Consider the following 23,292-nt stretch of genomic DNA (forward strand, 5'->3'; position numbering starts at 1 on the left):
GTGTTAAATTATGGTCATGGTACTATGCTCCGTCTTATAAATGTTGCCCCCAGCCTGCGCTTCCATAATGAGCTGAAGCATCTGGAAGTGATCCAAGTGCAGTTGTTATTCTAATCCCACATGATTGTGTATCATGAGGAGTAGACAGCAGAAAGCTGGGTGTTAGTGTTTCAAGAAAACACAGCTAGGGAAGGCTGGTCTCTTGCTGCTGCACTTACCAGCTGTGGTTAAATAGCTAGTCTGCTCTTTGGAGATGCTTTGTAACATTTAGGCAAAAACTACTTCAGTTTGAAAATCACTGGGTTTAAATAAAGATTAACCTTACCTTTCTGTGTAAGGGACATTGGTCCTTCTCCTAATGGTTTTCATCAGTGAACAAAAGAAAAAATTTCTACCCACAAGGAAGAGATTTAGGTTAGTCAGCATTTATAAATTCCTTGGCAACAGTTCTGAACAGGAAGAATGTCAGTTATTAATACAGGAAGACAGACCACCAGCAGCACCCTTCCCATGTTCTCCAGCCACAGTGTTACACTTGTTTTGCCATCCAAAGGCCAGTCTTTCTGAGCTGTAGCCCATGTATCTGAAGACGAGAGCTTACTGTCAGTGCAGTGCTCTGTTATGGCTGTGGAACTTGGCAGGAATTGTGATAAATAATTTTTAATATTCATAGCCTCTAAAAATTGAAATTACTCTGAAGGCCAGGCTGTGTGGGGCTGTCTGCACCATGCTGCTGGCACAAACCTGTCTTTGCAGCGTTTTCTCCACTGTTTATACATCAGTGTTAAGCTGGACATGGAGGTAGATCAGGGCCCTAATTTAGCCAAAAGCAAACAATTGATCTTGCCACACTATTTCCTAGCAGGATTGATTTGCCAGATCCAGCTCACCACGAGCAGTCATGCTAAGCCGGTAGAAGTGGAAGATGCGGCAACACAACTGTTCAAGTAATGCAGTTGTTCGGTGTTCTGCTGTAGCTGAAGTATGTTTGACTTGGGGAGTCAGATATTGGCTGTGCTTGCTTACTTTCAAATTGAAGTAAATAATAAAGTTTTTGTTTGTCCTCTTAGGTGGCTCACTTCTCCTGCCTAAGCTTAAGGTTAGACGTGTGTAGTGACCGAGGTCAGAAGATGCGCAATGTCACGGAAATGCTGTTGCTTTCCACTCGGACAATTAAATTGCGTGTGTGGTTAGGATTACCTCTTGATCATAGGGAAGCTTTTCTGTTCCTGACCTTCAAAATCTGGACATGGGTTTCTAGAGCTGTCATCTGTGATGCTTCCCTGGTGTGAAAATGTGTATTTTGGGAAATGCAAAATATGACTGAGCGTGGGTTTGTTTGGTTTGGTTTTTTTTTTAAAGTAGGCTCCTACTAAAATCATTGCTTCTTACTTCCATGCTTTCGGATTGTTAAGAAGCTTGAAAAGTGCTTCAAACTCTTCACAAATATGAAAACTTGAGTTTAAAGTTGTGTAGAGAGTCCCATGGAAGCTGCTAAGAAAAAGATGATTATTCTAAGTAAATGCAGACCTACTGCACAGGGGTTTACTTCTCCACTGCAGGGAAGACTTAACCCTTTGCAACACTGACAGGTTAAAACTCATTTTTTTTCTCATGTGAACCAGATTTTTTCTCTTAAGAATATTCTAGGTTAATTTGTGGGAATATGCAGGAGTGTGTCCTGTTCAAGTGTTCTCACTGTAGCCTTTGAGGATTAAATGTGATCAGATAATGCTGTGCAAAAGTCAACAAAGTCAACAACAAAACCAGTAGTAATGCTTTAGTTATTAGTAGTTTGCCAAAGGTGACTTTAAATTGTAGCTGCCTGTAACTTTTCAGTGCATATGAATCTGATCCCTCATCATTCAAATTGGAAATGGGTGTCATGGTTCTTTTATTATATTTTTGTTTAATGGCAGTTATTGTTGTAAGTGCAATTCTTAGGAATTTAACTTTGCACTTTAAGATACAAGGGTGAAATTTCAATTACCTAGAATTTGAAAAAATGCTTGTTTAAGCAGCTAATTATCAGTAGGTGGGACTCAAAACTTATTTTAAATGAAACTATTATCTTAAGGGCTTACATAGTGGTGTAGGGCCTTGAAATTCTGGAAAGTTCAAAATAGCTCCTAAAATTCAGGGTAGGCTGAAAGGTATTTCTTCTGTGTTATTTGCAGACAGATAGCATGTAAGATGAGTGTTCAACTTCAGACTTGCTCTTTTGCTGGGTGTTTCTGCTGTAGTAGTTGATGACCTGCTGTGGTTGAAGTCAGTGCAGCATTGAGCTGCAGGATTGTGAACACAGTTGCTTGCTCATTGCATTTTTCTGAAAAGATACAGGACAGATATGTCTGTCATGCTGTTTAATAATTGAGAATATCTGTTAACAAGTTCTTGTAAATTTCTGTCTGAATACAAAGCTTCCTCTAAGAGGAGGAGTATGTTGGACAACTTAAATCTTTTGAGATAAATATTTTTTAAAAGCAATTTTGAAAAATTACATTTCACACAGCATATAAAATACCAAGCTTATTTCAAGGTAATGCATAAAAATAGCATATGAGACCGAGCTGTGTTTCATTTACCAGTACTGCCTGCAGGTGTGGAGGTACATGGGAAACTTTGAAAAAATGTGTTCTGTAAAGTAAAGGTTAGTTTGAATTTTGAGGGGACAGAGGGGAGAATCACATAAGGGATTTGGTAGAGAGCCGGCATTGAGGAAGAAAAGTGCACACTTTAAAAGTGAATTAATGCGACTTTCTCCTTAAATAAATTTTTCTTTCACTTTTGAAATATTCTAAAGTCAAGGCTAAACCTGAGTTTAGAAACTGTTTTTAGCTTACAACAGTCCTCATTTCTGGAAGTTCGAAAGCCTCTTGCTCTATAAAATGTTCACGTTATGAAGGTAGCAAGTGTGTGATCTACAGATTTAAGGGTACTGTGTAATATAAATGTCTTGTTAGCTGCCTGAAAGTGGCAGCTTGATTCTATATAGTGGATGCAAGGCAGAAAAATTTTAACTTTTTAAAAGTCCTTTTTTTTCCCTAAATCCACAGAGCAGTTGTTTAAATGAATGATCTTTTAAACAGTAGTCTGTCTGTCTCAAGCTCAGTGCTGTTTATCGAAGTAGCTTGTGTGTATTGCATCCTTTACAAGCATCAGGCATACCAGTAGTGTGTCAGCACTTTGTGTTTGAAGACTGACCTCTTGACCATTGACATTATATGTTGTTTTAAGTTCTTTTCTGAAGATTGAATGTGTTCTAATTTTTCATCTGATAGAGAATTCTATGCTTAGTTGTACCAGTGACTCAGTATACTCATGGAAATTTGGAGTGGTGGTTTTGTGTAGAGGTGTGTGGGGAGATCAGAGGTTTTTTGTCCTTTGAGTCATCTGAACTGTTCTCCTCAGTGTTTTGGGAAGTTTTTGTTTCCTTGTTAGAGTGCCTTAGAACTAACAAAATGTTAAATGTGGAAAGTCATCCCATGGATAGATTTTTATGTTCTAAGTAGCAAAGGCAGCAGCAGAGTGCTGACTGGTGTGAGGGGTGTTAGCACAAGGGCAGCTTGCTTGGGCAGCTACAGAATCACAAAGATATTGAAGTGTTTTGATGTTCCTTGTAACTTGTTTGATAATGCTAGTTGGAAGGTTGTGAGTTAAATGGATACATTCAAGTGTATGTAACCCATTTTTCAGAAGTCAAAAGGGCTATAAATATCCTTTGTATCTTTTAAAGCTGAGGTGATGATTAGTATAAAACCTCTGACTTTTTCTCTTAAGGCTTTTGTTCCTGTCCTCGTGTACACGTGTTGCACTTCAGTTGTAATTTGAGGGGATGTCACTCAGTTAAAATCAGGTTCTAACATTTGTGTTCTTCCTAAAAATCTGTGGTGTTCTAAATGATGCTATATGCAGTTAGGATAGTCGCTCTGTATTAGGCCTTGTTATGTCACATCTAGGAATCTTTTCTCTGTCCTGGTGTCTGGAAGTCTACTTCACACTGTTAAATTGGTAACAGGTGCCTGTTAGTACCACTTTTCCAGTTGCTCTTACACTACCTGTGGTGTTTACCGCTGTATGCTCATTCCTCAGAGTTGCATATCAGATTGTCGCTTGGCTTGTTTTCTTACAGAACACAATACTTGCTTCTTGGGTGGGCTTTAATCCTTTCTGTTCTGTCCAGAATATTTTTAAATAAATAGCTCTTGATTTTGGGTCTTGCGAATTGTTATCCCGACTGTAGCATAGCAGCAGTTATGTGCAAGAAGCAGAAGAACCAGGAGACAGTCAACATGTTTTTCCCTATACATCAGATAACTGGCACATACAGGTTTCTCATTCTGCTGTAAACCCTAAATGAGAAGGTGAAAACTCTGGAATGTGACTTATTTTGGTTTAGTGCAAGAAACCTTTGGAAGCCTTTTCCACTAATTAATTCTCTTAGCCTTCACCAAAAGTGCATAATAGTGCTGAGTTACATCCTTTTAGGCAATAAATGTTGCACTCCCTCAACTGGTCTTGCCGAACAACTTCCGTAGACAATTAATGACACAAACGTGGTCTGGGCAGCATCTGAAAAACCCTTGGTAAAACCCAGTCAAGCTTGTTGTTCTCTTCAATAGACAAACCTGATGAGGCAGTTTTTACTGTAAATGCTATTTGTTTCCTGTCCTGGTGACACGCACACCTTCCTTTGATATGTTGGTCATTATGTGCTGTGGAGAAAGAGTAAATAGCACCAATTAAATCTGTAAGTGTCAAAATCCAAGTAATGTGCAGATACAGTCATTAAATGCTGAGTAGGCAGATGTTTCGTGGACTTTTGCAAGCTGATTCCTACATCAAAAACCATGTGGGTAGTGAATAAATGTCACTTTTAATTATGTGCTGTCCTGTGTATGAGAAGTGGGATTGGCCATATGAAGCTTTCCTGTTTATCTGGTAATACTACTTTATTTTATGACATACATTTTAAAAGCAGCAAACCAAATGGTTACTTAGTTTAGTTCTAGATGTGAAGTCGATTTTAGGTTAAAGAATGCATTAGTTGTGAGCAATAGTCAAGTATTAAGAAGGATTTTAGATTTAGTAGACCAGAAACTACTGGTGGAGTCAATCTGACTTCAGGTTAATAGTGTTGCAATATTAAGGTTTCAAGATGTGAATTGGTAAAATGTGGACAGTGTAACATTAATTCATGTAGTATTTATAGAATAGAATTCTAGATAATTTCCTGTAGAATTTCTTGGATACCAGGGGTGGACTTTGAATGACAATTAGTAAACTTACATACTTCCTATTTGACTAATAATGAAAAGTGCTTTCATATACAAACACTTCAGTTTCATAGTCAGAAGAGTGAGATAAATGTAAGATGAAAAAATAGGAGCTGATAACAATTAACCAGCCAAAAATTAAAATGTTTCTTTTTGTTTTCCTTGATGGCTGTGGGAAATATAAGGAAGTGAAAACCACCTGCTTTAGGCTTCTGTCTGAGACCAGCCACAAAACTGTTTTGTGATGAAAAGCTCTACTTCCAACTTCATACCTGGCACATAGAGCTGTACCTATCCTTGATGGGGCAGCCTGGTGTTTAAAAAAAATAGTTTATTCTGGCTGGGTTAGTTTTTGAGGGGAGTGGCACAGTCCTGAGTCAAGGTCATAGTTAGCTAGACCTTGGAGGTAAGCTGTCACGTTCTGTTTTTGGACAGGAGCTTGAAATAATGGTTAGTCCGAGTTTCATTAATGCTTTGTAGCTTTCTAAAGGGACTTGTTATTGTTGTGGCTTAACTAAAATGTGCTGAGTCAGATATCTTTCATTTGTAATTGTGCAGAGGGGGACTGTTGGTGTACTAGGCAGGTATGGAGGCTCATTGGTTTGTTTGTTTTGGTGGTTTTCTTTTTTTTAACTGGACGTGCTACCTTAATCCGTTTGGATATTGTCTTGTATTGGAAGTTATGAAACAGCATAGCTCATGTCCTCAATGGCTTTGTATTGATTGTTTCAGTTTATAGTTATGACACTTCTGGAAGAGTGACAGGTAGACTTTGGTGTTAGTTCTTTGTATATTGAAAGCTAGTTGCTGAGCAAACGTGAATGAGATTCTCAACTGAAATTATTTTTGGAAGATAGACTCACTCTTGCTGAATGCAGACTATTTGTAAAAATTTTAGTATAATAGCACTTGTAAATGAGTTGTAAATATTAGATATCACAACTGCAGAGTATTGTGAATGAAAGCAAGCTTTAGCACAAAACCTAGTGCTATTCCAAAATATCAACAAGATTTTTCTTGTATGGTCACTGTATTTGCACATGTAATTTTTCTACATCTTCTAGTTAGAAGTCCTTAAAGGGGCAACAAATTTTAGTTGTCTGTACTTGGCTTTTTGCAATTCAACATAGATGATAAATTGAATGAGGAAATATTGCAGTGCCTCCTTGATGTATTCTACAGCTGGTTGTGTGTAGTTGAAGATGTATGTTTGATACCATCAAGTTAAACATGAATGGGGGTAACACTAGAAATTTTATTCTAGGTAGAATTTGAAGAACATAGTAAGTTTTTTGAAGATCTGTTTAGCTTTTTATAGTATTACACTGGAGGAGATATGACAGATTGTTCAATACTGTTTTTCCATGGGTTTGTTAGTGATGATCCCTTTGGATAATCTTCAGAAAGCATTTAGTTTTATTAGGAGGCAGGAATTTGCCCCTTGTACTGTATAAATCAAAGCACTGGCCTAGTGCTCCTGTTAGGCCTTCACACTTCAGTCTCTTTGCTGTGGACAGGGGTGCATGTGAAAGTATTTGAAATGTGATGTAAACTAGCTTTTGAACTGAGGTGTTTTTCTAGGTGAGCTGTTAAACTAAAGCATACTTGATTATTTTCAACCATAAAGGAGTAGCTTCTCTGATGTAAAACGTATCGTGGTTAATAATGCTAAATATATTGATAATGAAAAGAAAATCCCTGTTAAGCCAGATCTTTAAGTGTTATCAGAAGAGCTTGCCAGCTGGGTCTGTGAAGATTGAACAGTGTTATCACTTCCAATCCATTCCACTTTTTTCAGCAGTTTTGGTGTGATGATAAACTGAGTTGTGTGGAAGCCTGGAGTAAACTGTTCCATTAATTAAATGACTTACCATTACTTAATCCACCCCATGTTAATTTGTTCTCTTAAGACCACAGAGTTTAAATTACTTCTTAAATACTACTTTTGCATTGCCGCATTTAGAAATGTCTGGAGTCTTTGAGTCTGTAGTTAGCTTTTGTTTGTATTACTGAAGTGATTTTTCTTTCATGGGGACAGCTGTATAGGCATTTTTGTGTTAGCTGTAGGGAATGAGCTATAGTCATCATTCCATGTTTCTGTGATTTTTCTAGCATGGACTGCCAGATTAGGGAGAGACGGTGGTAACTGGCAGGGACACTTGGCCTCACAATAAACCTTTGTATTCCCTGATTTGAAGGAATGGCATTAGAATTTCAAACCTGACACAGTGGCTTCTCGAACTGAATGATGAGCCTGAGAGAGTTTGCATGCAAAGAGAATATATTTTACTATTTTGTGTTTAAGAATCTTAAACATTTCTATCACTGTTTCTAGACAGTTGAAAAAATAACACTTGGAATCAGTCTAATCTGTACTAAATCAGTAATTACATTTATTTCAGTTTGAAATTTGAGAACATATGCATGTTTAAATTCTGCTGTTTGGTTGGTGATGATGTTGCAAATACAAAGATAACTACTAAGTGGCTTGGCTTCTATCTACTTGCAGTAGTGGATTTCAGACCTCAGAAAAGCAGGTCGCTCTTCTACTTGTCTTAGATTTTTCTAAATAACAGGGACTGTACACCTGTTTCCAATAATGCTTTGTCAGAAACTAATTAAAAATAATTTTCCTTCTGAAATTATTACTCTCTAAATTTATTTTAGATGTGCATATTCCAGATAACATAGTATATTGTATATTTCTGAAGTAACTCTCAAAACTGTTTCAAAATGACACCAGTATGTAAAGTGAACCATTCTGAAAACAAATGACATAGGAAGCAAATCACCGAACAGCAAAATGTGAATTCCTGCAGTTAGTATTTATTGTAGGGCCTATTCAGATGTTGAAGAATAAAGGGATACAAATTGTGCTTCCATGATGTGATTTAGGCCCTCTAATCAGAATTAATTGTAGGAACTCTTGGCTTCAGCCTTCTTAAAGTTACTTCAAAGAACAAAATCACCTCAATAAAAATTGAGAAGGAATGTATTAATAACTCCTTTCTTCAAACAGGAAACCACTCCCAACCCCCCTCAACCTGCAGAAGAGGAGAAAACCGAGCCAGCACCTAGTCAGGAGGTTGCCAGCCCTGAACAGTATATTAAACATCCACTACAAAACAGGTAAATAGTACAGAAGCATGATTGTAGTTTTGCCAAAGACAGAAAAATGCCTGTGGCTTTGCAGTTCTTGTTTACCTTGCATTTTCTAGCAGTATTTTGACAGTTCTTGAGGAGTTTTTTTGAGGATTTTTGCAATGGGGTTGCAGATTAAATAGAATCTGATCCAACTGTTAATATTCAGAGTCTTTTCAGATAGTGCAGTTACAGAAGGTGAAAGTCTTTGCAAATTTTAAATATGCAGCCAGGTACTTGGAAAGAGCATGGCTTTGCTTTTAGTTGGAGATGAGCAGAGCTTTTGTTGCTTTTGTCTGGTGTGTTTTAATAGGCTGACACTGAGCTGAAGGTGCTGTCCAGCAGAACTGGAAAGCCTTGCCTTATACTTGGGTAAATTAAGGTGCCAGTGGTAAAAACTTGTAGTTAAAATTATACTTAAACTTAGTGAAAAATCCAAGCCTTCCTACAGCTTCAAAGAGACCAGCTAGGAAGTAATTTTCTCCAAATCAGCTGAAGAGTTAATGTGGGATGTTCAGTACTTTGTGTTAGTAGGTAGGCACTGCTCCAAAGTGAACCTTTTGCCAAGTGACACCTTACTCTTTTCCTGAGTTTTGAGTAAGTGTGGAAAACCATGCTACCCTGTAGTGCTATGCTGCATCCCATTTTCCTTGTTGTCTTTCAGCTTCCATCCTTCCACTATTTCCTCAAAACGCCTTGAATAAATTGGTGCTGACACTCCTTTACAAGTGGTAGTGAGGCTATTACTGGAAAGGAGTAAACTTGTAAAACAAGATTTGGAACATCAGGAAGGGTCAGTTGATTGATCAGTAGATTCATATCTGGTAACTTAAAGTTCTTTTCTGTGAGAAGATAAATCTACTCTAGTGCAAACCTGAGTGATTTCAACACTACTGAAACGATTGGAGTGAAAAATAAACCTGTTAATTAAATGCCTCATTGGGTATTCTCTTCCAGCTTTTTAAATGTTGCATTTTAGATCCAGAAAGAGAATCTTTATGTGAAAGGTTTGATTTATAATGTGTTGAGATTTGTACTCAGTAGAGATGATTTTTTTCATTTAGTCTTGTCTTTATTTCTGCCGATTTTAGAACTTGAAACAATGAACTTGTGGGAGTTTAAGAATGTTGCTATTAGTAAGCTTAAGGCAGCTTCCCTTTTAAAATGTATGCTTTCTTTTATGTGCATGTATAGCTTTGGAGTGATATAACTAGCTTATGTAACCTCTACAAGGAAATTACTGGACAGGGAGCTGTGCTGCTGGTTTTATTAGTTGTTGGTTTAGACCATATTCAGTTATTTGTGGTAGGGGACTGCAGTTTAGTAGTGACTGCAAGGAGAAATGGAACATATGAAGTGTAGAGTCTTAGTAAAGTTCCAAAAATATTTAAAATGTTTACCTAAAGGGATTGATCAAATCTGCCATGATTCTTGTAATGGGAACACAAATATCGTTATCTGTGAAGTATTTGAGAACAGAATATATCATGTAGCTTATTGATGAAAACTGACCTCTGTGCTGATTAATATCTTAAGGTTTGCAATTACTTTGGATATAACAATACTAATTATTATATTTTTTTATACACTTTATTTTCCTTTAGATGGGCACTCTGGTTTTTTAAAAATGACAAGAGCAAAACTTGGCAAGCAAATCTTCGTCTTATCTCAAAGTTTGATACCGTTGAAGACTTTTGGGCGTAAGTAAAAATTTTTCAATCTGCATGGTAATTCTGGGATTTGTTGGCAAAGCTTATGTCAAAGTCAAAAAACCTGTTAAGTACTCCATTAACCCCAAATTTTTTGGGTGTAATCTGAAATATTTGCAAAATTGAAGGTGAAGTCTATGCCTTGTGGTAGAATGTCACCTTTGAAGAGAATGTCAATGGAAAAGTTGTTCACAGTTTCAATGCACGTTGTCTTGCTGTAACACTGCAACACTGCTTATATTCATATGTACATGACACATGTAGAAAATCTTATTTGTGCAGTAGCTATCTCATAGAAGCATGGACTTGTAAATTCTGATTGTCACTTCCTTGCCCCTACATTTTCCCTCTTGACTAAATTCTCGGGCTGCTGTCTCGCTGCACATGTTCAAGGGTACCTGAATCTTGAGCAGAGTACTTGAGATTCATGCAGATTAATGGCACCCCTAAAAGAAGTGTGTTAGAGGTTACAGAAGAAATTACCTTCATTCTAATTTGAAGGTCTGTGAAAGAATTTAGGCTTCCAAAGCTTTTGAAGGTAGACCCGTACTTTCCGAACAGTGGCTTCAGTCAGATTTGGGTGGTTGGCTTGAAAGATTTTCCCTGCCATAATGATGAAAATGTAGAGAAAATGCAAGTGGCATGAAATTGAGGGTGAAAAAAAGCACTGTTGCTTTCTTAGTGTTTTATGCTACATTGAGTGGTAGGGTTTTTAAAGTTTTTGTTGCATACTTTTTTTGGATGTGATCTGCAAGGAAGAGACATAGTGCCTTAGCAGAATAAGATGACTAATTAGCACAAATAGAGAGGAAAAATGCTTCTACATTTTCAGGAACTTCATCAGTGCAGTTGTCACAGGGAGGGGAATGAGATTCTGGGCTCGTAACCAGCTTTCCCATTCCTACTCTGGGAGTGATTAATGGTTGAGTGAACCGTAATTTGCAGACTTGTGGTATGTGATGTGAGCTTTAAACAAATTCAGCTGCCCTATTAAAGTTGTTTAAGGGTAAATTTTTGAGCTCCTATAACCAAGATTGTTTGGGTAATGAAAAGAAGTGCTTAATGGAGATGTCTGCAGTGAGGGTATAAATTCAGTCAGAAGCAACTGAGAAGTTACACCTCCTTTGTGGTTGAAGTAAGGAATAGGTGTGTTCTTCTGGGAAGAAAATGTTATGGTCAAGATACACATTTACCAGCTTGCTTCTTTTAAGTTTAATGGCATTGTAAATTCCTGTGCCTGATTTCTTATTGTTAGGACATCACACTAATTAATTTTCTTTTTGATGCTGAACTGTGCCTGAATGTTAGTCTTGGGCAACAGGTTGCTGTAATATGTGCAGGCAGAAGGGAACAAAAGTAATCTCTCTCCTTGCTAGAGGAGGAGACAGTATGTACTCCTTTGAATGTTTTTCTCTGAATTGCACAGTTGTAAATTTAATTCCGAATATAAATTTTGTTTTGTTGTCAATCATCTGTTCTTGCCTTTTGAGTCCTTAATTCAAACTATCAGGCCTAGAACATTTAAACCTAGAGCACTGTATTAAATTCCTAAATCTTCATTCACAAAGCCTAGCCATGATGATGACTGTATTAAATACAAAGTCGATTACTTCTCTTTAAAAACTTTCTCTGCAGTGAGATTAGCTTTAGAAATATAAACAATTATTCCATGTATGTATATGTCCAGAATACACATGTATGCAGGACTTGTTGCCATGAAAGCTCAGTGAGTTACATTCCTAATAACTTTGTTAGAGTTAGGTTTAAAGAGGCACTGGTATAGGAACCCTACAAGTGTTCATTAACTGGCTTCCATTCTGCTGCTTTAAGACCAGAGCATCTTTAAAGCAAGTGCTTTTATACTGTTGAAAAATACTTAAGAAGTAGGATTGCTTTTGAAATAACTTAATTACTCTTTAATTTTTGGGTCTTGTTTGGTCATATGTCTTAGATTCTTTAAGAATTTTGTACTGTAAAATGATGCTTAGTTTTTAATCCCACTTTTTTCCCTCCAATAGTTTATACAACCATATCCAGCTCTCTAGTAATTTAATGCCTGGCTGTGACTACTCGCTCTTTAAGGTATGCTTGCTAACCTTTTTTTTTTTTTTTTTTAGTTATGGATGTTTATTGATGATTTCCTGTCAAAGCAAGATACTGTCCAGATATTTTACTTAAGACATTTAGGAACATGGTTGGGAGTATTCTAAAGGTGTTAAATTTTTTAAAAAGTCCCAGTTATGTGCTGTCTGAAAATCAGGCTGTCACTAACTTCTGAAAATGCAAGTACTTGCTTTAACACTCAGACAGTACATTTTAATCTGTTACTGTTTGTCTCCATTCTACATTTGAGATTTGTGCAAATAATTGTGTAAATTTTTATAATATGAAAGGTTTTCCAGCTCTGTCACTTGATGTGAAATGAGTTAAAATGTTTGTGGGAGGCAGCAATGTTTTCCAGTATTCTTTACGGATTCTACTAGCCAAGTGGACAACACTCCTATTAATTTTCATGCTGCCAATTAAATGATGTATTACTTGTGTATGAAATAGAAAACTGTGCTCAACACGGACACGTAAAGCATGCTGAGGAAGTGCCCAGACTGGTGAATAGAAAATGCTTATGGGAAAGGGCACATGAAATCGTGCCTCAGCTGGAGTGGAGATCTGAATTGGAGCTCTAAATTAAATCCTTAGAAGTGCTTCTAACATACAGCTTCCTTTCTGGATTCAAATATCTAAATAATCCCTGAAGTACTGGTGCCTGGTTCCTCCTTTGCTCATAAAGCCCAGCAATGGGCTGGGACTCCTCAGCAAACTGTACATTGTTTGTAAACCCCAGCAGCTTTAGATAGTGAAGAGGTGCTGCTGATTGGGTTTGGGAAGGTAATGATATCCTAAGTGACTGAAATTCCTTACTAGAATTTTTAGAAGCTGTAGGCCCTTCAGAGGGTAGGATATCTATGGATCATACTTGTATTTTTCACATGAATCTTAAATTTGTGTTTTAAGTACATGTATCTATCCTGTGTTTGCTTATCATCAAGCAGTAAAAACTTAAATATATAACTGAAACAGGTATAACTTGGCAGCTGTTGCAGGCTCATGAGCCATCTCTTACTGTTGTCCTTCAGTTGTGACCTCCTAAGAGTGCCTCTTAAAGGTGATGAAGTAGTTTAAGATCTGCAGCTGCCAGTGAGGGTGTTATATTTAAAGTGAGCTGACACCACTCTACATCCTGCACGTTTAACACTTTTTGTTTTCAGCCTAAGTTCTGTAGTGCAGTTCTCTTAATGGACAGTTCTTAACCAAATTCCTTTGTCTAGACAATTACTTAGTTTTTGAATGACCTTCTGAAGTGCAACATAGCTGGTGGATCAGCACATCCAGTCATTTAATTCAGTGCAGGGCCATTGGTAAAATGTGAATCAGAACTTTCTTTGAAATGATGTGTTGATTTTTTTCTTTTTTTTTTTTTTTTTGTCCTGATAATGAAAACCCTTATTCTCACCTTGTGTATGAAGAAAGTCAGTGAGGTAGACTGCCAAAGGTGTCTGTTTCAGTGAAATAGTCTGTATGCATAAGTGAAGCGCTTGGCTGACATTGCACTGAGTCCAAAGCATAAAATAAGGACTCCAGATAAAATTAGCAGCTACATTCTAGTTTCATGCAGGGCAAAGTGGGTGGTTGACTTTGCCTGTTGCCTCAGGTTTTTTTAATGTAATATGTAGCTGAGACTTGCCTGGGCTGTGAGTCTTCTGTAGAAATAAAGATTAATTAGGGCAAGTGTACTTGTTGAGCTGTTTTGGAACTTTGGTATTGTTGTGAGACAGTGTTTAATGATCTTAATCTATACATTTTTTTTCTTAACTTAGTATTTCAGCTGTCATTGGCCTTTTGGTTATTCTATAGGAAAAATACAGACTGAGTCTAATGTAACTTCTGGCCATTTTTTGCAGGATGGGATTGAACCCATGTGGGAAGATGAAAAAAACAAGCGAGGAGGACGATGGCTAATTACACTAAACAAACAGCAGAGACGAAGTGACCTTGATCGCTTCTGGCTAGAGACAGTAAGCACTATGGCCTGACTAGTTGCAGCTGAGGAGTCTTGTGTTTGCATTAAAATATTTTTAACTGGTTTGATCTTTGTGTGCCACACTAATCTTCTAAACTTCTTGTCAGCAGTGTCCTGTAAGTTTTGATTGACAGGCTGTATTTGAAACATGATTTTTCAATAGTGATCCTTAATGTAGTTGTATTCTGTTCAATACTTCATTGTAACAGGCAGAGAGATCTCTGCAGGGCAGATTAATCTTTTCCTGTGGAATGTACAGAGCAGCTGTTGAGCTACTGTGAAAATACTACGTTGTTCTGAGTGTAACTTGCAGATTCAACTGCTGGAATATAAAAATTTGCTTTACAAATACTTCTGGAAATATGAATAGTTCTCAGGTTTTGGCCTTGCTGAAACAAGGGACTTTGATTTATTTTTTTTCTTCCTGTTTTTATCTTAACACCAGGGCAGGCAAGTAATAGCATGTTCATCCTGTATGTACCCTATAAATACGTTTTCTATTGCTGTTCTCTCTTAGGAATAGATTTAACTGAATGGTAAATATATTTCTAGAGATTATGTGGGTTGCATTAAATGTGTTGTAGAAAAGGATATGACTGTATTGTTTAGGAACTGACTCAGAAGAGCCTAAAACAGTCTAGTGTGATCTAGGTTTAGAATCATGGATTGTAGACAGGACAACAAAAGCAGTCTTAGCAAATCTCTGATCTTTTTTCCTTGCTTGTGTGAGAGGCAAGAAGTATTGTGTCCCTTCAAAAGGGAGAAATGGCTTTCAGAATGAAAGCAGAGGTATCAAAACCACCTGAACTTTCAGGATCTTTGTAGTCACTGTAGTTGTGATTTGCAGAGAGGATTGGGAGCATTACGCTACTAGGCTGAGTGACTGCACATGAGTAAATTAACATCTTACAGTGTGCATTTGGCCTACACACGTGTATGAGTCCTGATTCCTGCCAGCCATTACATGTGGCTTGGAAACATGCAGGTAGTCTGTGTAGTCTTAGGGTTAGAGGGCTCTGATTTTTGTTTAGCAGCAAGCAATGGCACAGAGCCTGAATACCCGGGTGACTGATATGTGCTCTAAAGCAACCGTGTCACTTTTAATTCCAGTAATTATATGTAACCAATTTTCTCCAATAAAAACCAAAGCCTTTATAACTCTCATTTGGAACAAATTTTTTTTGTAATACAATGATCTTAACTGTAAATTAAACTTGAGTTGAGAAGACTTTTTTCCCCTGTTGTGCAACATTCATGAAGAGTGTACCTGACTAGTGTTTATTGAGCATAGTAGTCATCTTTGCTTATGTGTGTACTAAGGCTGTTGATCAATATTTTGCATGTTTGTGTGTGGTTTAATCTTAACCATTTATGGCTTGCATTACTCATCGAGTGTGTGCAGCCTGCGGTTGGGTGTAACATGTAAAGCACAAGTAGTTATACCTGATTTATTCATTAGCACACTTTGTCCTTTTTGTATTTCCTCAATGAGGCCAACCTTTGTAGGTCTCATGGGTACTGGAAGACCTGCTTTGTTTGAAAAGTTGCAAATGTGTTGAATTTCCAAATGTTATAAGTGATTCTGGAAAACTGATGTAATAGCACTGTATTTAATGTACTGTGCAAGTGAATTAAACAAGTGTTCATTTTGAGATTAGTACTTCAGTGTGTAGAAGGATTTTTAATTCAGCATAGACTAAATGAATCTGTCTCAAAGACAAGAAACTATAAGTTTTGATTATCCGTATTGCTTGTTTTATAGGTTGCAAGTTGAAGATTTTAAATATCACTTTGACAATTAGCATATTGCGTGGGGATGTGACCCTCCTCAGTATGATGTTCCTGAAGTAAAATACCTCTGCCAGTTCCATTAGAAGCCTGTTGGGAAGAATCTTGTGTTACTTGTACACTTGTATTGGTGCACTTGCATTGCACACTGTTCAGGAGCACTGATGCCCACTGTAGAGTTTATGGAAACACTGAAGCTTCCTGGCTGTGTTGCTGGAAGTAGCACTTCATTGAATAGTGCTTCTCATCTGACTGCAGTGTGATTTACCTCTGCATTGATAGACTTCAGCATTGAAGTTAAACCTTACATGGCTGATATTATGCAAATAGTTCTTCACAGGTACTTCCTAGGTAATGGATGGAAACAAAATTTCAGATTTGTCTACCTATGTTAAATGTACTGTAGAAAGAATATATTCCTTTAATTCTTACCTTGTTTTGGATTGGGAGTATGAGGAGGGAGGCAGCACTGTGTAAATGATCAGTTGTGTCAGAACTCGTAGCTAGTGGGACAGGAGGAGGAATGGAAAATTCAGAATCAGTGGAAGATGTCCTACTACACCTGAGTTGATGTTCACTTGTAACATTTGGAACTTCAAGAAGATAATGCAATAAACAGAAAATGATTGCTATATGGCAAGTGACTGTAGGCAGTAAAGTGTAGCATTCCTCAGTTCTTGTTGTGTACACTGAGTGTTTGCCTGTGGAGCAGGATTCTGACTCTGAACTACTGCTTTGTTTTCTAGCTGCTGTGCCTTATTGGGGAGTCGTTTGATGACTACAGTGATGATGTATGTGGTGCTGTTGTTAATGTTAGAACTAAGGGTGATAAAATAGCAATATGGACAACTGAATGTGAAAACAGGGATGCAGTTACACATATAGGGTAAGTAATGTGATTGGTGTCTTGAATATATGAAGTGTAACCATTCATTTAAAGCCAGCTAACTTAATAGAGAATGCACTTCAGGAGAATGTAGCCTGTGCAGAACTGTATCCCAAGTTTGAGTAGTTCTGTGCCAAATCTGTGGTATGGTGTAGTTTTTTATATGGGCATGTGCTAGTAACTACTTTGTACTGCTGCACTGCCTTCATTGTAGATTAGAAATAATGAACAATTCAACACAAATCTTGGCAGAAGTTCTCATTTGTTGCACTTAATGCCTGTAGATAATGTGGGTTCTGTTGCAGTGTGCCAGTTTGTAAAGGTGGGAAGTAAGTAACAGTAGAGCAAGGTAAGTTGTGTTGATCATCAGCTGTCATTGCCATGACTCAGGACAGGAGTGGCCCTTAGTGTCTTGTACCTCACTTACTCTATGCTAAGGAACAGTGTGTGTGTCTAAGGGAGGTACTGCTGCTTCCTTCTCTTAAGACATAAGGTCCAAGCTGATTTTTCTTAAAGCTGCTGTTGATTTCTTAAAGCTTCTGTTGAGTAGCTGATCATGGCCAGTACCATGGGGGGGCTGCTTTCTATCAGTAGTTAAAGCAAAGACAGCCACTCTCTGCAATGGAGTTGTGATTGTTGATTAAAACTGACTGTTCCAGGGAATTGCTGTTTTGTTTGACTCAGGTGACTTTATCATCTCAGTTCTGGAATCCTGGACCATGGCTTATGCATGGCTATTTTGATTCTGTATGTGGGAATACAGCTTGCTGATAATAATGATACTTATGTGAGTGCAGTAGAATCCTTGCATTCTACATTTACGTAAGCCTGTTAATTTTTTGCAAGGGCTTATCCTATTATATATGGTAAGTCATTTTACAAAACTGTAAGGGGGTTTTAGATGCAATAAGCTAGAAAAATCATATTTCAAGTCCTTTATTCACGTCTGAGAAACTGTTTCTAAGCAGGCAACTCTTTTTGCTGGTGTCAGCATATGTTAAAAGCAGGTGTCCTGATACTGATTCCTTCCTACGGACTTTGCTTAAACTGTTGTTCTGTTGTTTTGTTTTGTTTGTTTGTTTTTTTTCCTCCAGGAGGGTATACAAGGAAAGATTAGGACTTCCTCCAAAGATAGTGATTGGTTATCAGTCCCATGCAGACACAGCTACTAAGAGCGGCTCCACCACTAAAAATAGGTTTGTTGTTTAAGACGACACCTTCTGAGTATTCTTTCATAGGAGACTGCGTCAAGCAATCGAGATTGGGAGCTGAACCAAAGCCTCTTCAAAAGCAGAGTGGACTACATTTAAATTTGATTTCCATCTAAATGTTGCTAAGATTTGTGAGAAGTCTCATTCGCCTTTGTCTTGTACTTCTGTGTTCAATTCTTCTATTTTGGCTGAAGTAACCATTACCAATCAGAATTTTAGTACACTTCACCCCCCAAATCCATAAATGTGTTTCTGACCCACTCTGTATTAGCTTGGTAGAAACATTACTATTACAAAAAAATTATTTGTTTATCCACAGTATTCAGAAAAGAAGTTGCATTTCTGTACCTGCAGGAAATTACTCTGTTCTACATTTGCATTGTATGCAGTAACATTTTGCTGGTTTGGAAAAGAGTATGGTGCATACAGTTTTCTAGCAATTTTTTTATACAGCATCATCTTTGCTGTAACCTATGCTGATGGCTGCTAGATTAATTTATTTGTTTTCCCTATTTGATAACATTAGTGATATTTTGATTTCAGTTGTTTTTGCTCATGTAACACTTGGTGAAGAATCTGGGAATATGACAAAGGTGGAATAAACATTAATTTTGTGCATTCTTTGGTAATTTTTTGGTTTTTTTGTAACATCAAAGCTTTGCTATGAACTTATGCATTTCAGTCAAATCAGTGATCTGTTTGTGTGATTTCCTAAACATTAATGTGGATTTTTTTTTTATGTAACACCGTAATTTACATTCCTTACTAGAAATAGTATGTCTGTTTTTGTATCTTATGCTGTATTTTAACACTTTGTATTACTTAGGTTATTTTGCTTTGGTTAAAATGGCTCAAGTAGAAAAGCGGTCCCATTCATATTAAGACAGTGTACAAAACTGTAAATAAAATGTGTACAGTGAATTGTCTTTTAGACAACTAGATTTGTCCTTTTATTTCTCCATCTATACAGCAAGTATTTGTACCTCTTGTGACAAGGCAGTCTCTACTGTGGCTTCTTTTGTAGTAGTGTCTTCCAAGAAAGGTAAAGTCTGGAGCTATAGTCTGTTGAAACTTTTAATAAATCTATTAGATAGCACTCTATATCAAAGTGAAATTATATTGATGTGGCTACTGTTTTTTCTTAGTGGTTGGTCTAATTGATAACGGTTTGCATTGTTTCTCTTTTGGCTTTGTTTTGTGCCAACCAGGAGTTTCAAGGGTACATAGAAAGCTGTTTAGTTTCAGATAGGAGCTACACTGAAAGTGCTTTAGTGAGTGATTCTGCTCTGAGCATGTAATTGGTATACAAAGTACAAGTAAAGTGCACTAAAGACATGGCTACAAAGCGAAAGTATGCGAAGGCCTAGATAGTGTTGCTAACCGAAGTTTCATTTCCCCATTTGAAAGTTGCTGTGGGAGCTGTAAGTTTGCTTGACTTGCAGGATGGGGGGAAATTGAGGGTCACTGAGTTAACTTGTTTTGAGCAAAAGATGAGATACTTTTTCTTTCCACTCATTTAAAGCAGAGTATGCAGGAAAGTCAGTGCTTTATTGCTTTTCATATTTTCTTACTTTGTGAGTAAAGGTCTTGCCAGGGCTATGTAGCCTTTCTTCAGTGAAATGTTAAGGCAGGTGCTTATTGGGGTTTTGATCTTTGATAACTCCTTAAAGGAAGTTTAGTTACTGTGGCAGTAAAGCTTCAGTTGAATCTGCCCGATTTAAGGCACTGAAGTATCTGTTGTGTGCTAAAATAGACTTGAACACTTTTTTTGCGTGTTTTATCAGAAACGTGTGTCATAAAGAGCATATCAGACTATACCAAAAAGGTCTAGATCATTAATTACAGTAATGTCTGGATCATTATTATGGCTGTTTAATAGGAACACTTAGAGTAGGTATCTATATCTAATGGTACTATACCTTCAGTATTGGTCATTAACCAGGATAGGTGTTGGATGTGGAGAGAGCTATTAAGGCAGGTTTTTGTGGATTCTGGTGAAACTGGTTGCCTGTCCCGATTCTGCAGGTGTGCAAAGCAAGTCAGGTTAGTTTAATAAGACCACAGATAATAGAATAGAGCAACTCCTGCCTGTTTTCCAGCTTACAGCTTCAGCTACTCATCAGTAATGCTTGCATGCATGGGAATGTGAAGACGAATTTGCTTCCTGAGTGGTGACATTAGGTTGTCTTTGTGTGTGTAATTTGGGAGCACTGTGACCAGGCTCACTAGAAAGAAGTGTCGTTCAGAAGCGTTAATAGTGCTGCCATTTTGTAAAGTGCTGAGATTAACTGGAATGCTGTTATGAGAAGTACATAGTATTGGTTTTGTTTCATTTCACTGCAAGTCTGAGCAGAATATTGTTTAGGGCAGCAGCATTTTGTTCATCTAGAGAAGTGATTGATTTCTTTTGGTATGGTCTCAGGTTTTTGAGCCTGAACCTCTTTAAGCAGCCAACTGACTTGCACTGTAATATGAAACTGCAGGTAGGTTGATTTGAGGCTCTTTGCTGCTCCTGTAACAATTGTGATATTTCTAGAAGACTTGAGAGAAAATTAGCTGGCATAGTTGCTTTATCAACTATATAACCTATGCCTCTAATTCACTGTTAGAAGAAGTAAATAACCATGAACCTGGTTTTCTCCAGCTTGCAAATCACTTTGTGCTGCATTCTAATGTTCTTCTGATTATAATGGTGTAGTTTGTATTTGTGCTACAGGAGAAAACTGAAAGCTTTCCATTCTGTGTATCAATAAAACAGCCACAGGCTCAAGAGAGGGAAAAAGCAGTAAATGTTTAAGTATCTAATGTTGGTGCAAAATATTCAGTGTTGTTAAACTCTGAAGGGTTAGTAGCCATTGTCAGCGTGTGGTTTTAGTAAGCATGGGAAGACTAAAGAGTCCAAAGCATCTTCATTCAGAAGCGGTTTTCTGTGATACAAAACCAACAGAGCAAGGAAAGCAGAAACTTGCTGCGTTTGAAGAGGTGTAAGAATGTGCCGAAATACAGCCTGGGAAGATGGGTAACAGATGAGGAGTATGTGTGAATTGTCAGCTTCTGGGTGTACTGGAAGTCTTGGGCTGTGCAATGCTTTTCATTGTCACTTTCTGTTTGTCTTGCTTGTCGCTGTTTTGTGTTTCAGGCTGTCTCTAGCTCAGGAAACTTAATTTTAATGTTAGCCAAATTCTGGAAACTTGGAACAGTAGCTTTTAGCCAAGCTTGGACTGAGCTCAAAACTTCCATCCTACCTAATGGAATCTTTTCCTACTGAAATGCTTGGAAAAAAATGTTCTGGACTCCATGGGGCCCTTACTAAAAGAAAAAATAAATTTGTTGCATTTCAGTCTGTAAAAGTCACATATGTCTTCCCTTCGATATATGACCTTCCCTGTTTCCGAGAGGCTTTATTTTTGAGTCTAGGCCTGATGGTTTTAAAACTAGATTTTAAGAACATCCTCCACTGAAGTACTCAATCAAATAGTTGAGCTTGATAGTTAAACCCATAAAGCTTTCAGACTGGCACTTCACTTTTATATGACTTTTGCCCTCTTAAGAACAGTCAATGGTTTCTACAAAATTTTTTTGTAACTAGGTTTTGGTTAGGTCTTACAATAAATTTTTTTTTAATGCAGAATTTGTGCCTTTCCACATTGGGCAAGAAACAGACAAATGAAAATGACATGACCAGTAAGGAAATAGTTATACCTGGTTCACTTTGAGACATTTCATACCTGTCTATCCAAATTAGAGAGAAGTGCAGAGCATATTAACAAGCAGCGTGGAACCAGACCTATTGAATGCACCTGCTGAACCTCTCCATCACTTCCAAGCTCCAGAGGCTGTTAAATCTTGAAGGTTTGCCATTTTGATCTCTGTGGGGCACCCATTTACTTTAGCTGCTAGAACAGATTTTCTGCCTTTTAGCCCTTAGTTTTGTATTCCACCAGAATTTGTTTTCAGGCATCTGGCTCTGGCACTGCAGCAAAGCCCTTAATAAGCACTTAAATTCCTTTCCCTGTGATAAAAACCATGGTCACTCCTGCTCTTGCCTGTTGGCTGCCTGGCACTTTCCCAAAAGACTATGGGATTCCCTTCTAGCCTTTCTATTTTGAAATAAAGCAGGTTCTGATGTCCAGAGATAAATGTGAACTGTGGCTGTGCACATGATGACTGTTATGTTTCCCAGTATTAACTTGTTCTGTGTGATGCCTTAAATGTAAAAACATCCTAGCTGAAGTCTGTCTGTTGGTATCAGTTTGCCTGCTAACCAAACATAACTCAGTTTTATTTTTTTGTTACTCCCCGCTAGTATTGAGTGTGTGACAAGCTTAGCTGAGAATTTGTGGGGTTTATGGCTGCCTCTTCTTTTCTTATCTCCATTTTTCTAAATCCTGATACTTTTCAAGCCTTATTAAAACATGTTTAATAAAGGGAAAAATTACACTGAGTCTAGTCACTGCTTTTTTAGTCACTGTGATACCATGGAGAATTCCAGGTGTTGCTAAACCCAGATAAAGACTGTGTGACTTCTTTGGCATAATAATCTGCTTATGGGATTTCATTTTTTTATCTCTAGCCATGTAAGTATGATAATAGTGAAAATGATACTTGAAAGTGTGTGTGTGAATATATCATATATAAAGCAAAAATGACTCATCTATTTTTTCAAAGTAGAAAACTGTTTTTTTTATTTCTAAAAGGTTTCTTTGACTTTCTGTAATGAATTATTGGATTTTGCTTACAATAGGTAGTTTAGATAATCTTTTTTCCTATGTTGTGCCTATTAATGTTATCAAAGAGTTGGAGCCAACCTCATAGGTAAGGTTTGGCATTCTTTGAAGTAAAGCTAGTTTTTGAGCCTTATATTCCTCCGTATGTACAGGGTAGTTTATCCTAGTGCATCTCACCCTGAGCCGTACAAATACACAGAAAATATGATGGGAAATTGGAAGGTACTACTTTATTTCTGTAGCTTGAATGAAAATAAAGTTTCTGAGGAACTAATGTCTCAGCTTCTTGACTCTGTCTGGGATGTAGAGAAACACAGATCAAAGATGAATGAGTGTGGGGCTACTTGGAAATGTGTGTTCACTCTACAGTTTGGAGCTTTTGCGTAGCTGGGGCTCCTTCAGCTCACCCACAGATGAACCTTGTTCTGAACAGAACTGGAGTGACATGATTGCAAAAACACTGCTGACTGCTCTCT

At 37.5% G+C, this 23,292-nt stretch overlaps 1 protein-coding gene across 1 annotated transcript; it reads left to right on the top strand.

The window, feature by feature from the left end:
- The first annotated feature begins 925 nt into the window (after window positions 1–925).
- Window positions 926–23,090, top strand: EIF4E (eukaryotic translation initiation factor 4E). The gene is made up of 8 exons (XM_029959542.1): window positions 926–982; window positions 1,071–1,189; window positions 8,265–8,405; window positions 10,022–10,117; window positions 12,145–12,208; window positions 14,086–14,199; window positions 16,739–16,878; window positions 17,973–23,090. The coding sequence occupies exons 1-8, from the start codon at window positions 926–928 to the stop codon at window positions 18,085–18,087; spliced, it is 846 nt and encodes a 281-aa protein (XP_029815402.1). The 3' UTR covers window positions 18,088–23,090.
- Window positions 23,091–23,292: the final 202 nt, after the last annotated feature.

Source organism: Manacus vitellinus, unplaced genomic scaffold (assembly GCF_001715985.3).
Source record: "Manacus vitellinus isolate BGI_N305 unplaced genomic scaffold, ASM171598v3 scaffold_0_pilon, whole genome shotgun sequence".
NCBI classification, from domain to species: domain Eukaryota; kingdom Metazoa; phylum Chordata; class Aves; order Passeriformes; family Pipridae; genus Manacus; species Manacus vitellinus.

Excerpts from the sequence above, each read along its gene's own strand:
- EIF4E (XM_029959542.1), top strand. The coding sequence starts at position 926 with ATGCGGCAACACAACTGTTCAAGTAATGCAGTTGTTCGGTGTTCTGCT. Across the intron at positions 1,190-8,264 it reads ACAATTAAATTGCGTGTGTG|GAATGTATTAATAACTCCTT; the intron begins GTTAGGATTACC and ends AAAATTGAGAAG. Across the intron at positions 10,118-12,144 it reads ACCGTTGAAGACTTTTGGGC|TTTATACAACCATATCCAGC; the intron begins GTAAGTAAAAAT and ends TCCCTCCAATAG.